Source organism: Paramormyrops kingsleyae, chromosome 15, assembly GCF_048594095.1.
Source record: "Paramormyrops kingsleyae isolate MSU_618 chromosome 15, PKINGS_0.4, whole genome shotgun sequence".
Taxonomy (NCBI): domain Eukaryota; kingdom Metazoa; phylum Chordata; class Actinopteri; order Osteoglossiformes; family Mormyridae; genus Paramormyrops; species Paramormyrops kingsleyae.
The window spans coordinates 962201-975809 of NC_132811.1; the positions used below are offsets into that span (position 1 = coordinate 962201).

Below are 13609 nucleotides of genomic sequence, written 5' to 3' on the forward strand. Positions count from 1 at the left end.
GGAAACCAAAAGCTGTAGACATGCAAGCAGCGTTTGTCTAGAGAAAGTAGGAAGCGGATTCCACTAAAAATGTCGTGGCTAATGCTATTGAAATGGATGGAAACTAACTGAATTAAGAAATTAATATTTTTGTCATGTAGGAAAAATATTTGTATTTCACATATATTTGCTGTCACGTGTAGGCTTGCACCTTGTACGTGTGCTTCTTGCAAAACAGTACAAAAGAAATGAAAGATAGTAAATGACAAAAAGCCTGCAACGCAGTAAGTGAATACTTAGCATTTACATGTGCATTGGAGTACATTGGTGGTACAACATGGTTAATACGGTGTCAGTGTTGTCACTCTGATAAGCTTTCATCGAGGTAGCCTAAAAGTGTCCTTGAATCTTCTGTTTCGAGTTACTTCGTTACAATTTCCTTGCTCTCATGTAGATGTATTGTGTTATCAAATATAAATAATCTAATAATTTAATAAGAAATATCTTGATAACGCAACAGGGTTTGCTCGCTAGTCGCTTTGACCTCTAATAAATAAAAAATAATAGTCCTTTTACTTGGCAGCAACGTGGGTGAAATTCGTACTTTTATTTTGAAATATTTTCTTGGGTAACTACCGGAAACACCATTTCACCCTAAATACGACGCTCGGCCCTCGCACTGTGGAGCAGGCCTTTTCAAGTATGGCGAACGTTGTCGGTGAGTACAGATATTATTGTTAACTTATCTGTGTTATTGAACCTTAGCATTGCTCTGTCATGTTGAACAACGAAAAATCTATTTAATCGGAAGTTCGCAAACTAATATCAGCTTAGACGAATGGAAAAGCTTGACCTATAGGTATAAACGATTGTTTTAAACCTTTCACACTTAATATAAACCACCCGATGTCTTTGACATTGCTTACATAAGTGACCTTAGTCGTGCTGAAATGTCATCTTGAAGGTATAAATTCGTTCCACAACACATTTACTGAATACTCATTCATGTGACCTTGCCTGTTTGCCTGTAGTCTTGCAATCCGCATCTACCTATTTACGAAAACGGGGTATTAGTAAGAGACTGAGTTGTGCTATTCAGTTTGATACTAACTGGTTATATATTCCTTGTCTGTTGTGTCAGTATTTGCCGATTGTTCGTTAATTGGTACTTGTCGGTTAGCAAAAGTGCTTACATACCATAGCACAATGAAATAGCCATGAAGGATTATCCTAGCCGTAGCCAGCGTCCGTATTTAACTGTATATAGTGAGCTGATGGTTCCGTATATCTATGAATCTGTAAAAATATTTTAATAAGGATACTAAAATAGGATATATATATATATATATATGATAGAAATATAATGCTTTATGCTAAAAGATATACATTTTATTGGTCATTAGTAAATGGAAGCATACCCTAATATTGTATCTGCATATTGTTCATGTCTAAAACCCTGTTTTGTATGTTTTATTGATGATAAATTGTTGTGTTGTAAGTTTACTTGCATACATATGTACATATGCATTTTTTATATCAAATATGGCATTCAAATAACAAAGCATACAAATCTGTAGCACACAGTCAGTATCCAGGGGCAAAACAAGACAGTTATATGCTGATACAGACCAGTTCTGAAATGATGAAATTTTGTTGTGATTTGAGGCCTGTAATAAGAAAATTCATTACTGCCAACTCTGTCTGTATGTTACACATTAAAGTACATTTGTCAGTGATAAGTGTTGGTTTGCATATAGTTTGTGCTTCACATTTATCGATCTTTTGATCTAGGATTTTTAAGCGAGCATCACAGAAAACTAGATATTATTGTCGGCACTTCAATGTAGACGATATTTCATTTTCACATATTGCTGAATATTGTATAAAAACACAACGTTTAAAAATCCCTTCAAATATTTTCATTAAATTTGAATACAGTAGATGTGTACATAGAAGATATATAGCCCACCAAAGTCATCAAGAACCGTATGAATCTCATGCTACTCTCCATATGTTCAGGAAGAAAGTTTTATACAAATAATAATAACGGATACACAGCCTTAATCTGTACTGAGTGGCCCTCAGTATGCATGTATGAGTTAAACAGTATCAGCTTTGTCTGCATTCTGATTATTTAATTCTGCTTTCAGTTCCCTGCCTGCGCAGGTTTGGGTCATTTTCTCTGAGGTAAAGATGACTTTTTATTGTAACAATTTGTATAGTTGTAACTTTCATTTAGGTTTCTCTGTTTTATCTCAAACACAGAAAGCTGATATGAAGGGATAGATTATTTAGTGATAATAAAAGGAATCACTAAACTTTCAGCATAGCATTTTTTTTTTTTTTATTTAAATCCCACCTAAAACTTATTATGAATAAATTAAACGGTGATTAACTCGGTGTGCGTACGTTTAAAAATTATTTTGTAGATTTTAGTTGCATAATTTGACCTGCTATGACTTCACAGGCCCAGTATTGCTGCTGTTATCCATAAGAAGTACTTTCACCAGAGAACAAACACTGAGCCTGCAAACAGGTAGGAAATTCTCTCAGTCACCATGCAGCTGCTGCTGTCCCGTCCTTGAGGTGTTGCCTAAGGGTTTGTTTAAATTTGTTACCTTAAGCCTGATTCCGGTGAGAGAGAAAAGCACTGCAGTAGCCCCCAAGTCTGCAGCTGCGCCGAGCAGCAAAGGGGAATATGTCATTGCCAAACTGGATGATCTGGTGAACTGGGCGCGCAGGGTGAGGCCTCTGCTCCACACTCAGGGCTTCGCCTCTGGCAGCCTGCACGTCTCCCTGGCCGGTCCCTGGCTAACATGTCTGAGGCGCTGTGTGTGTGTGTGTGTCCCAGAGCTCCTTGTGGCCCATGACATTTGGCCTCGCCTGCTGCGCTGTGGAAATGATGCACATGGCAGCCCCTCGCTACGACATGGACCGCTTCGGAGTGGTGTTCAGAGCCAGCCCCAGGCAGGCCGACGTCATGATAGTCGCTGGCACCCTGACAAATAAGATGGCCCCTGCACTCCGCAAGGTGACCCCCCCCCCCGCCCGGTTTTTCATATGACTTTCACCTTTAGACCTGCCTGGAATCTGATGGTTTCCTCCACTTTTTGTTATTTCTTTGTGTTCCCGAGGGGCGTTTTTGTCATTTTGTGTTGATATGGCTGCAGGGAATTGCTTTTTTTATGGCAGCCTGGTGTCTCTGTGGGCAGCACTGCAGCTTTAGCTCAGGGATTTGCTCCATGCCACGGCTGTGTGTGTGTGGAGATTGCATGTTCTCCCCATATTTGTTTGGGTTCCCTCTAGTTCTCTGGCAGTCCAAAATGATAGGCTTCCCCTAAATTGCTGTGTGTTGTGTGTGTGCCCTGTGATGGACTGGCTCCTCTTTGGGCTCTGTGTCCTGGGACAGGCTTTAGGTTGCCAGTGTTTGCACCTTTAAATTTCCCATCAATAGGCTTTACTATCTATCCATCCATTCCCCTAACTTTTGCACAGGGGGTATCCCAGAATAGAATTGATGTAGATCACAATGATTTCATGACAACTTGCCATCAATATTTTATCAGTTTGAGTATCAACCTCATCATTCACTTTTCATTACCCTGATTCTGGTTATAATGTGTTTGTTCTGACAACTTTTCTGTGTCTTTTTGGTCTAGGTGTATGACCAGATGCCAGAACCTAGATATGTCATTTCAATGGGAAGGTACAGATTTTGGAACTTTTAGTAGTGTTTCGTAGACTTTGTCTTGATATCAGTTCATTTTTTCATGTAAACTTGATTACTGGAATCAAATGCCCCTCTTACAGCACACACACAGTGTTGCTCAGTGATTGGCCCTGTCCCTCTTACGGCACACACGTTGCTCAGTGATTGGCCCTGCCCCTCTTACGGCACACACGCAGTGTTGCTCAGTGATTGGCCCTGCCCCTCTTATGGCACACACGCAGTGTTGCTCAGTGATTGGCCCTGTCCCTCTTACGGCACACACGCAGTGTTGCTCAGTGATTGGCCCTGTCCCTCTTACGGCACACACGCAGTGTTGCTCAGTGATTGGCCCTGTCCCTCTTACGGCACACACGCAGTGTTGCTCAGTGATTGGCCCTGCCCCTCTTACGGCACACACGCAGTGTTGCTCAGTGATTGGCCCTGCCCCTCTTACGGCACACACGCAGTGTTGCTCAGTGATTGGCCCTGCCCCTCTTACGGCACACACGCAGTGTTGCTCAGTGATTGGCCCTGCCCCTCTTACGGCACACACGCAGTGTTGCTCAGTGATTGGCCCTGCCCCTCTTACGGCACACACGCAGTGTTGCTCAGTGATTGGCCCTGCCCCTCTTACGGCACACACGCAGTGTTGCTCAGTGATTGGCCCTGCCCCTCTTACGGCACACACGCAGTGTTGCTCAGTGATTGGCCCTGCCCCTCTTACGGCACACACGCAGTGTTGCTCAGTGATTGGCCCTGCCCCTCTTACGGCACACACGCAGTGTTGCTCAGTGATTGGCCCTGCCCCTCTTACAGCACACACGCAGTGTTGCTCAGTGATTGGCCCTGCTCCTCTTACAGCACACACGCAGTGTTGCTCAGTGATTGGCCCTGCCCCTCTTACAGCACACACGCAGTGTTGCTCAGTGATTGGCCCTGCTCCTCTTACAGCACACGCAGTGTTGCTTAGTGATTGGCCCTGTCCCTCTTACAGCACACACGCAGTGTTGCTCAGTGATTGGCCCTGCTCCTCTTACAGCACACACGCAGTGTTGCTCAGTGATTGGCCCTGCTCCTCTTACAGCACACACGCAGTGTTGCTCAGTGATTGGCCCTGCCCCTCTTACAGCACACACGCAGTGTTGCTCAGTGATTGGCCCTGCTCCTCTTACAGCACACACGCAGTGTTGCTCAGTGATTGGCCCTGCCCCTCTTACAGCACACACGCAGTGTTGCTCAGTGATTGGCCCTGCCCCTCTTACAGCACACGCAGTGTTGCTTAGTGATTGGCCCTGTCCCTCTTACAGCACACACGCAGTGTTGCTCAGTGATTGGCCCTGCTCCTCTTACAGCACACACGCAGTGTTGCTTAGTGATTGGCCCTGCTCCTCTTACAGCACACACACTAGCTTTTTTGCCTTCACTTAGCTGGAGGCTGTCTGCCTGCTTTGGCAGGGCACTGACTTTTTTTTTTTTGTCTGTCCTCCCTACAGCTGCGCTAATGGTGGGGGCTATTACCACTATTCCTACGCTGTGGTGCGAGGCTGTGACCGCGTCGTTCCCGTAGACATTTACGTTCCAGGTGCTTACCAGCTCCGTTTTAATCCAGTGCTTTTCAATGAAACTCTGTACCAAAAAAAAGACCAGCTGTGATTTAAAATGGCCTGCAGCTGTTACACAGCTTCCTGTATTTTTATCAACAAAAAGCTGTTCTCTTGAGTATAAAACCCTTATTCCCCATAAGCATACCTAAATAAACCAAACTTGCTTTGTTACTTGCTCATTTAATTTAGTTCCATGTATAAGAAATGTATTATCCATTCAGTAAAAGGCGGGGGGGGGAAACTCTTTAACTCTTTTAAAAAGGTTACTTTGTCTTGTCTCCGCCTAGGCTGCCCCCCCACGGCAGAGGCTCTGCTCTACGGCACTCTGCAGCTGCAGAAGAAGATAAAGCGTGAGAAGAGACTGAGGATTTGGTATCGCAAGTAAAGCCACCACCTGCTTTTCTTGCTTAATACACCTGTTCCTGGTTTGTAGTTTGTTTCCTGTAAATCTGGCCGACAGGTGACTTTCTTTGTAAATCCCGTAGAGGTGCTGCCTTTACCTGTAATGCTAATAAATTAATCTTGTACATTGTGTCCTCGTTTTGTCATTCCCGCAAATTGACTCCACTTATGCTGTCAGCATGGGAAAAACTTACTGGGGGGGGGGCGGTTTCTTCACAAAATCAAATATCCAAGAGGCATGGCAACTACAGAAGTGTTTCTGAAACCGGGACTTGAGGACCCCCAGACAACCCATGTCTTTGCAACAAAACGTAGACCATCTGGCAGGGAGCTGGGAGGGAGCAAAAACATGGACCGTCTGGGAGCAAGAACATGGACCGTCTGGCAGGGAGCTGGGAGGGAGCAAAAACATGGACCGTCTGGGAGCAAGAACATGGACCGTCTGGCAGGGAGCTGGGAGGGAGCAAAAACATGGACCGTCTGGGAGCAAGAACATGGACCGTCTGGCAGGGAGCTGGGAGGGAGCAAAAACATGGACCATCTGGCAGGGAGCTGGGAGGGAGCAAAAACATGGACCGTCTGGAGCAGGGCTGCCCAATCCTGCTCCTGGAGACCTACCACCCTGCAGAGCTTATAGGTGCAGCCCTAAGTTAACACACCTGATACAGATGATCAGGCCCCTCAGTTATATCTCAGTATTAGAGTCAGCTATGTTGAAGTTAAGCTGGTTCTCATACTGAGGGCCTGATTATCCGTATCAGGTGTGTTAAATTAGGGCTGTACCTAAGCTCTGTAGGGTGTTATGTCTCTGCATTCGAGTCTTTGAGAACCACCATCTACGAACATCAACAAAAGTAGCAGTCTACCAAGCAGTATGCCTTTCTACACTACTATATGGCTCAGAAACTTGGACAGTCTACCAAAGACATATGACAACTCGAGGCATTCCACATTAAATGCCTCCAACGTATCCTTGGCATAAGCTGGGAAGACTGTGTTCCTCACACTGACATTCTCCAACAGACTCAGTCCTTCGACATAGAAGCAATTCTAGCTTTGAGACAACTGAGATGGGTAGGTCATGTCATCCGAAGCCCTAAACAACGTCTACCTCGCCAGGTGCTCTATGGTCAGCTACCAATTGCAACCAGAAGACCAGGTGGACAAAAACGACGATACAAAGATCAACTTAGGGAGACCTTGAAGAAATGTAACATCAAGCCTGAACTTCTGGAGGCCTATGCGGCTGATCGACAGTTGTGGCGTACTATGTGTAACAAAGGGGTCAACCACCTGGAAGAACGCCGCACTCAGAAGCGGGCAGAACGACGGCAGCGACGACACCACGGTGCCGTCACAGCACGACCTGAACTTCCTGATCCAGCTCTTACATGTCCAACCTGCGGCAAGATATGCAGATCTAGGATCGGGCTTTACAGCCACACACAGTGGCACAACAGACAGAAACTATAGTATCCCCTTCACCACCCCATTCCTCCCTTAGTCCCTATTCAAACCCCCAATAGTTTGAGGACCTGTCATCTTCGTTCGCGATGGACTGCCAAAAAGTCTCCAGGAGCAGGACTGGGCGGCCCTGGTGGGGGGGAGGGCCGCGGACCGGGCTGGGAAACCCTGAACTCCAGGACTTTCAGCACCCACAGGATGACAATGAGTAGGTGAACTGGACAATCTTGTGAAACAAAATTCATTTTATATCCTCATTTGGCACTTTTGCCATTTCTCACACTTTCCCAAGTTATTCACATGTTTCTGGAATTATGTTTTGCTGGAAAATTTTGAAATATGAATCATATTTTGTTTGTTATATTCAAAGTGATAAATGTGATATGTGTCTCAGTGGCTTCTGACGTGTTAAACTATCCCACTGAAATTTCAGATGTTTGAAGTTGATCCAGAAACCACTTTGCACATAATTTATTGGGTGAGAGAATGTAACAAATTATACAGCTTTAATTAATATACAGTAAGTGATTTAAAAATTATTTTAACACCATGATTTTGTATTTTAATGCCAAAGGAGACTTTTTTTTTTTGTCTTGCTGTGGCTCCATATATTAGTGTTCATCAAGAAATCTTTTCATTAAAGACTATGTGGTGAAAAGGAAATACAGGAAGCAGGTGACTTGGCCGAGGACGATGGCAGCTGCCACATCAGTCTTTGAGGACCGTCGGAGTGATCATCTTGTGGAAGTCATAGTATTTGCACTCAGCTGGAGGGACAATATCCAGCAGTGTGGTGCTGATCTTCTCTCGCTTGAAGCCTGCCTCGATCAGGTGAGGCACCTGGGTCTCCTGAAAGCAGAGGAGCGGCACAGAGCTCTTGTTGGCCTTACAGCGTGCGGTAAGACGTGAGGCACATGGGCTGGTTGCTTAGTGACGCACCTGGAACATGGTGTCGATGTTGCTGTATTTACTCTTCAGCTGCTCCCCCCAGGACGTCAGGTTGCAGTATGTGAGGACGCCGCCAGGCTTCAGCAGTCTGCAGGCATGCGACTGAAAAGACCGTCGTCTTTGTTTAGGCAAAAACTGACACTTAGATCTTACTATGGAAGCTGGTGACAAAAAATGTCACATTGCAAACAGACTTAATTCTAGCTTCTTAGAAGACGAATCAAGTGGGAGTGATTGTGGGGTTTCTGGAAATGCAAAGGTGATCCTGAATTGTCTGGAATGACAATGAGCGGCTCCTCTAATGGATTCCCAGAAATCCCCCTGGACTCCAAGCAGCTGCTGCATGCAGTGTGAAGCTTGCCTCTTGCCTCTTTCATTGTTTACTTCCCATTGGGATTACTGGGTGTTTCACGGTCCTGTCCTGACAGTTACTGTGTCCCACCCCTCAGGGTGTTATGGTGTAGAAAGCCTTCATTGTAAATTACAGAAGCAAACATTTAACTTCCTGAGGGATGTTTTGCTTTCTTGTAGCAAAGCAGACTATGCCAAAAAAGGAATTTGATAAGCTTTGAGCTGCTGCAAATATATAAGTAATTAATGTCATTACCTACAGCATATTATATTAAATATTACTCAGAAGTATTGTTGTCTTATTAAGTGTAAAGTCTGCAGGGTGTTTAATGGATACTGTGTAATGGTTTTCCTCAAAGACCAACTTATTTAAATTAGACTAGGGGTATTTCTTACAAATTACAGTTCAACTACAGAGGGTATGTCTGCTAAAAATGCTAATGTCCCTAAATGCTTGGAGGAATATTTAAAACACGTTTATCTTTTTATTTCATTATTTCTGCCTGCAGGCGCCACTTCATGCAAGTAACCTGATTAGATTCAGAAAAGTGTTTAAAAGACAAAACTTAAAATTACAGAAATCAGTTGTTACATTATTACACATGGGACTGAAAGTCACATTGTTTCATTATGATACAACCAGAAGGCAAGTCTGCGTCACTGCTTAGCATTCAGGTGAAGGCAGGCTTTGAATATGAAGGTCGCTCCGCCTCGGAATGCCACAGTATTAAAGTGGGCACTTAACCTGAAATGCTACACCTAAATATACAACTCTATTAATTGGTAAACTTTACAAAACTCAGTCTACATAGTATCATCAAAGCAGCTAAATAATGATTATAATAACGATGCTGTCAGAATTATCTATGTTTAATGACTTACCTTGATGAAGCTGAATTGGTGAGTGTGCCAGGTTTCTTCAGATAGTGGATAGGTATCATACAGAATGCCTGTATTTAAGCAGGTAGGATGATTAGTTTATTTAATAATAGCAGAACATTAATATGGTAAAGCTCTGATATGAATGTTTGATTTTCCTGCAAACTGTTAGTAAAATAGAGGCATAAGCTTCTTACCATCAAAGTGCCCATCAGGCAGTGTGGGGACCACATCCTCCCAGAGGCCTCTTAGAGGAACAATCTAAACATCCAGAAAGTAAATCCATCCATCCATCTTCCCACAGGCCATGTACCCATCACATACAGCCGGCAATTTCTCATCTTATTTATTTAACAGGAACAATGGACAGTTAGTAACTGTCCCACAGTTAGCTAGAGCAGGTAATACTACGACAGGCTAATTTTACAAAATAATGTACAGCAGAGTTAGAATTGCAGTGTCCAATACATAAACATCAGACAGAACAACACATAAAAGGGCACTATGCTTAACTTTAATGGTCACATGACTATCTTGATTTTAGCCATACAGTAGTTTCAGTTGTAATTTAAAATGGGTAAAATGTGAACTTTGCTCACTGTTGGGGATAGAGTTCCAAATATTTGCAGCTCTAATGTAGAGAGACCCATTTGCCTAACTTTGCTAACAGCACGTTTCTGGAGTACCGGGGCAAACGTATATGATGAGGGGATAATATGCAAGCTCTGTACATGGTAGGAGTGGGATTAAACTCTGGGAAGTGAGGTGACAGTCTGAGCCACCTTTGTGCCTGCAAAATAAATCTGCTGGCGGTGACATCGTGGTGCAACTCTAACCATGTTCACCTTGTGTGGCTGCTCCTTCGCCCATTGCTGCAGTCTCTGGAAAACACCATCGTTGCACTCTATGATCCAGTGTTCCTCGATGGGGAAGGACTCTATTTTAGTGGCGGCGATGGCCATGCCGAAGCCGATCTCAAGAACCCGGCCACCTGGGTGACGAAATAAAAACAGCATTCTCTGCACTCCATCGTTTCTGAAATATGAACTTTTCATTGGATTCATTGGCACATTTTGCTTCTCCACATTCTGAAATTGTTCATTCACAATAACATCTAAAAAAAAACGAAGAGATCTGTAAAGCATTTATGACTGATAGTGTAATACCAGTGGGGAAGGAACAGGTTGTAGCATTTGATTAACTAGACCACGGAATACCAGAGAGTAGCCTTACAGTGAGGTGTAAATATAGACTGAGCTGGGAGAAGGAGTGCCCTGCCCATAAATGTCTGCTGCAGTCAATCTTACTGCGGAACTTTTTACCCGAGGTCACTAAATGCACTAACCCTACTTCAGAGACTTCAGTATTAGCAGTAACGTATTACCCTGTAGAAACTGCCACTTCAAATGCGTCTTTAAAAACAGATATTGTACCATGTTGTAACTAATAATTCTCAGCAGTAATAGCACTTATCTAATGGTATGCAGTCTTTAAATTCAAACGACCTGTTATCTATACATTCGTTGAACTATAGACTGGGGGATCAAATATCATATAGATTACCTATAATCCGAAATAACCCCACCCCCGCCTGGTAACTTTCAGCGCTGCCCAAATTATTCACTGGTACTCTGAGGACATTTATTGATCTATTCAGTAATTCACTTAAACCAATGTGGGGTTAAAACTGTACTGACGTTGGAATAAGACGGTAACATATTTCATCCTAATTTTAAAACAGTTATGGAAGTCAACCAGACGCTGGAAGATTTCACACCTCTTTATTACAACGCAAAATGACCCTATTTCATTTGTTGCTTACTACTACAGCTTGCCGTGTTTCAAATTACTGCTGAACTCTTTGCCGTATGCATCTTCGTTCTTTAACACGTGCAGTACAGATTCGGCATTAAGGCTTTAAAGTATGACAGACAGATAAAGGAAAAATATTGTGAGGGTCATTTTCAATTATCTATCAGCATGTAATTTAACTGTGTGCAACCTGTAAGAGTACCTTTGGAAGCGGCCACAGTGGCCAGCTCGTGCATGTACGGAGTCTCCCAGCGCTCCATCACCGGTTTGCCCATAATCTCGAGGTGAGTGTCGGTCTCATTGTAGGCAGCATTCGCTTCCGTCCAAACCGGCTTGCAGTTCTCTCCCTTGGAAAATATGGGCTGTGCTGTAGCCATTGTTAAACCCACCGAAAATAAATTAAGCTTCTTCGAAAAGGCCAAAGCAAAAAGATAGGGAGACGAATGAAAGGAAACGCGTTTGCAGCTCGGAGCACCGAAAGAAGGACTGTTCAAAGGCCGCAACAATTTATAAGTGAGCAGAAGTGCTGATCTTGCAAGAACCTTTACTAAAGTAAATAAGGTATGCTTCAACCAATTGATAATTCTTCTTAGTTAAGAGAGAACGCGTGACGGCAACAGTTTGTCGCACACGTGTTTTTTTCACATGTCGCTTAGCTCCACCTCCCGATTCCAAAAGTTGTGGTAGAGTAAGGTCCACGCGGGTATAGGGAATGCTGCCACTTTAAACGAAAAACTGCTACATGTGCATTTAACATACATCACAGTGAATGTTATTATAATGCCGTTGAAATATTAATATTTTTAGAAGTACTTGCGACCGATTAACGCCAGTTCAACATTGTGAAACGAACGGACGTGCACTTTAACACCAAGCAAGTTTTCTTATCGTACTTGAGTCAATAACTAAGTTACTAAGCCTGTCACAAAGAGAAATGGTTCCTTTAGCGGTAAAGTTTGTAATACATACACAAGCAGCATGTGTATGTGATTCCAGCTTCAGTTTGGTTTCTCATTCAAAAGAATACTATTATATTATATTATATTATATACTATTATATATATTATATTAATATATATATTATATTAATTACTATCCCAACAGTAACTACAAAGCTACAAAGCACATAATTATGCAGCACATAATTCGTATCCTCTCGGCTTCAAGTTCAAAAGTTGCCAGTGATAATACGTGAGATTCCAAAGAGCCCCATAAGAGGACGCTGTTTATACTGTTATAATTTGGTATTCAGCCACTGCCGACATTCACCAATCCGCCAGATTATGGGCATAAGGCTGTTTAGCATAGTGACACTGGCTGAAATAGAATTTCGGTGAAAAAAAAAATGGATAAGGAAGGTAATAAGAGCGTTAACAAAGAATTTCAAGACACGTAAAGCATTTATTTTGGCGGGGTATACAGAAATATATCAATAAATGAGTAACTCAACAAAACGGTACAGCCAGCCGGGTGTCAATGAATAGTTCAGCATATATGAGAAGTAGAGTATTGTGACTTAAACCTCTATTGTTCAATGAATCATTAAATAATAATAGTTGTTTTTATATTAGACATATATGAATATATTTTCCCAATTCCCCCATTTAAATAAAATTCAGAAACCCTGTATTTATGAGCTGATTTGCCATTGCTGAGTTTCTGATGAGGTTCTGAGAAGTCATGGTTACCTCCTTTAGAGTGTAATTAAACAGTGTCCCATATTAGGCATATTATTTAGTTATAATGTCTTTTTAAATAATATATGAAAAGCAGTTTTCTGGGCTCAGATGGCTGTTTTTGTACCAGAACACTTTGAAACAAAACACATTGTCTTTATTAATCCATTTTTACATTGCCAAATTAAGAAAACAAATGCTTTTGTATTACTGACTGTGTGGGTGTTTTTAATCTATGTTTTTATGTTCTCCTAAGACGTTAAGTCACCTTTATTCTGAATCATCCTGTGCCAGGAAGCTGATTAGATAATCTGGTATTTTTCCTCTCTAAAGGGAACTTGGTCATAGACTTGGAAATTGTTGAGCAGAGCTTGTTTGTAGATGAATGAGTACTATGTTGCCCAGTTCACCCTTTCTAACAGAATTACCAGCGTTATAGCAGGTGACTCAGGCCATTTAAGGAGCTGCGTTGGATTCTGAAATAAGATTCCGGAAAGCAGTCTGACTTGATCCCACTGGCTGATGAAGTATGAAGATGTTCAAGTATTGCATCACATAATCGTTGTTTTAATTTAACAGAACCCCCTCCAATCTGCAAGAAAAAAAGACATTATAAGGCACCAGTGTTTGAGTTGATGTAATACTTCTTTTAGGGCTGGGGGCAAAAATTGGCTGCTTTGAACTTGTCACCTATTAGCCAGTTGTTGTGGAAAAAACAGTGAAAATATACAAAGAAAAGATTTTGGTTTTATGCAACTATACCCAGTAACATTACACAATAATAT

The 13609-nt window shown here is 42.5% G+C and overlaps 2 protein-coding genes across 2 annotated transcripts; one reads left to right on the forward strand and one right to left on the reverse strand.

Annotated features, from left to right (window-relative positions):
- Positions 1–563: 563 nt before the first annotated feature.
- On the forward strand, positions 564–5824 carry ndufs7 (NADH:ubiquinone oxidoreductase core subunit S7). Its single transcript, XM_023844060.2, has 8 exons — positions 564–697; positions 2130–2166; positions 2447–2515; positions 2604–2721; positions 2831–3010; positions 3639–3685; positions 5182–5270; positions 5580–5824. The coding sequence occupies exons 1-8, from the start codon at positions 682–684 to the stop codon at positions 5675–5677; spliced, it is 654 nt and encodes a 217-aa protein (XP_023699828.2). The 5' UTR covers positions 564–681; the 3' UTR covers positions 5678–5824.
- A 1790-nt stretch (positions 5825–7614) lies between these two features.
- gamt (guanidinoacetate N-methyltransferase) lies at positions 7615–11799 on the reverse strand. The gene is made up of 6 exons (XM_023843649.2): positions 11351–11799; positions 10182–10327; positions 9534–9597; positions 9340–9407; positions 8098–8208; positions 7615–8007 (listed from the first exon to the last, which is right to left on the reverse strand). The coding sequence occupies exons 1-6, from the start codon at positions 11523–11525 to the stop codon at positions 7867–7869; spliced, it is 705 nt and encodes a 234-aa protein (XP_023699417.1). The 5' UTR covers positions 11526–11799; the 3' UTR covers positions 7615–7866.
- Positions 11800–13609: the final 1810 nt, after the last annotated feature.

Bases quoted from the DNA above. Each gene is read 5' to 3' on its own strand.
- ndufs7 (XM_023844060.2), top strand. The intron at 3,011-3,638 runs GTGACCCCCCCC...TTTTTGGTCTAG, and splicing joins TGGCCCCTGCACTCCGCAAG to GTGTATGACCAGATGCCAGA. The intron at 3,686-5,181 runs GTACAGATTTTG...TCCTCCCTACAG, and splicing joins TATGTCATTTCAATGGGAAG to CTGCGCTAATGGTGGGGGCT.
- gamt (XM_023843649.2), bottom strand. From the start codon at position 11,525: ATGGCTACAGCACAGCCCATATTTTCCAAGGGAGAGAACTGCAAGCCG. The intron at 9,598-10,181 runs GTGAACATGGTT...CTGGATGTTTAG, and splicing joins CGAAGGAGCAGCCACACAAG to ATTGTTCCTCTAAGAGGCCT. The intron at 8,209-9,339 runs GTAAGTCATTAA...CGGTCTTTTCAG, and splicing joins ACCAATTCAGCTTCATCAAG to TCGCATGCCTGCAGACTGCT.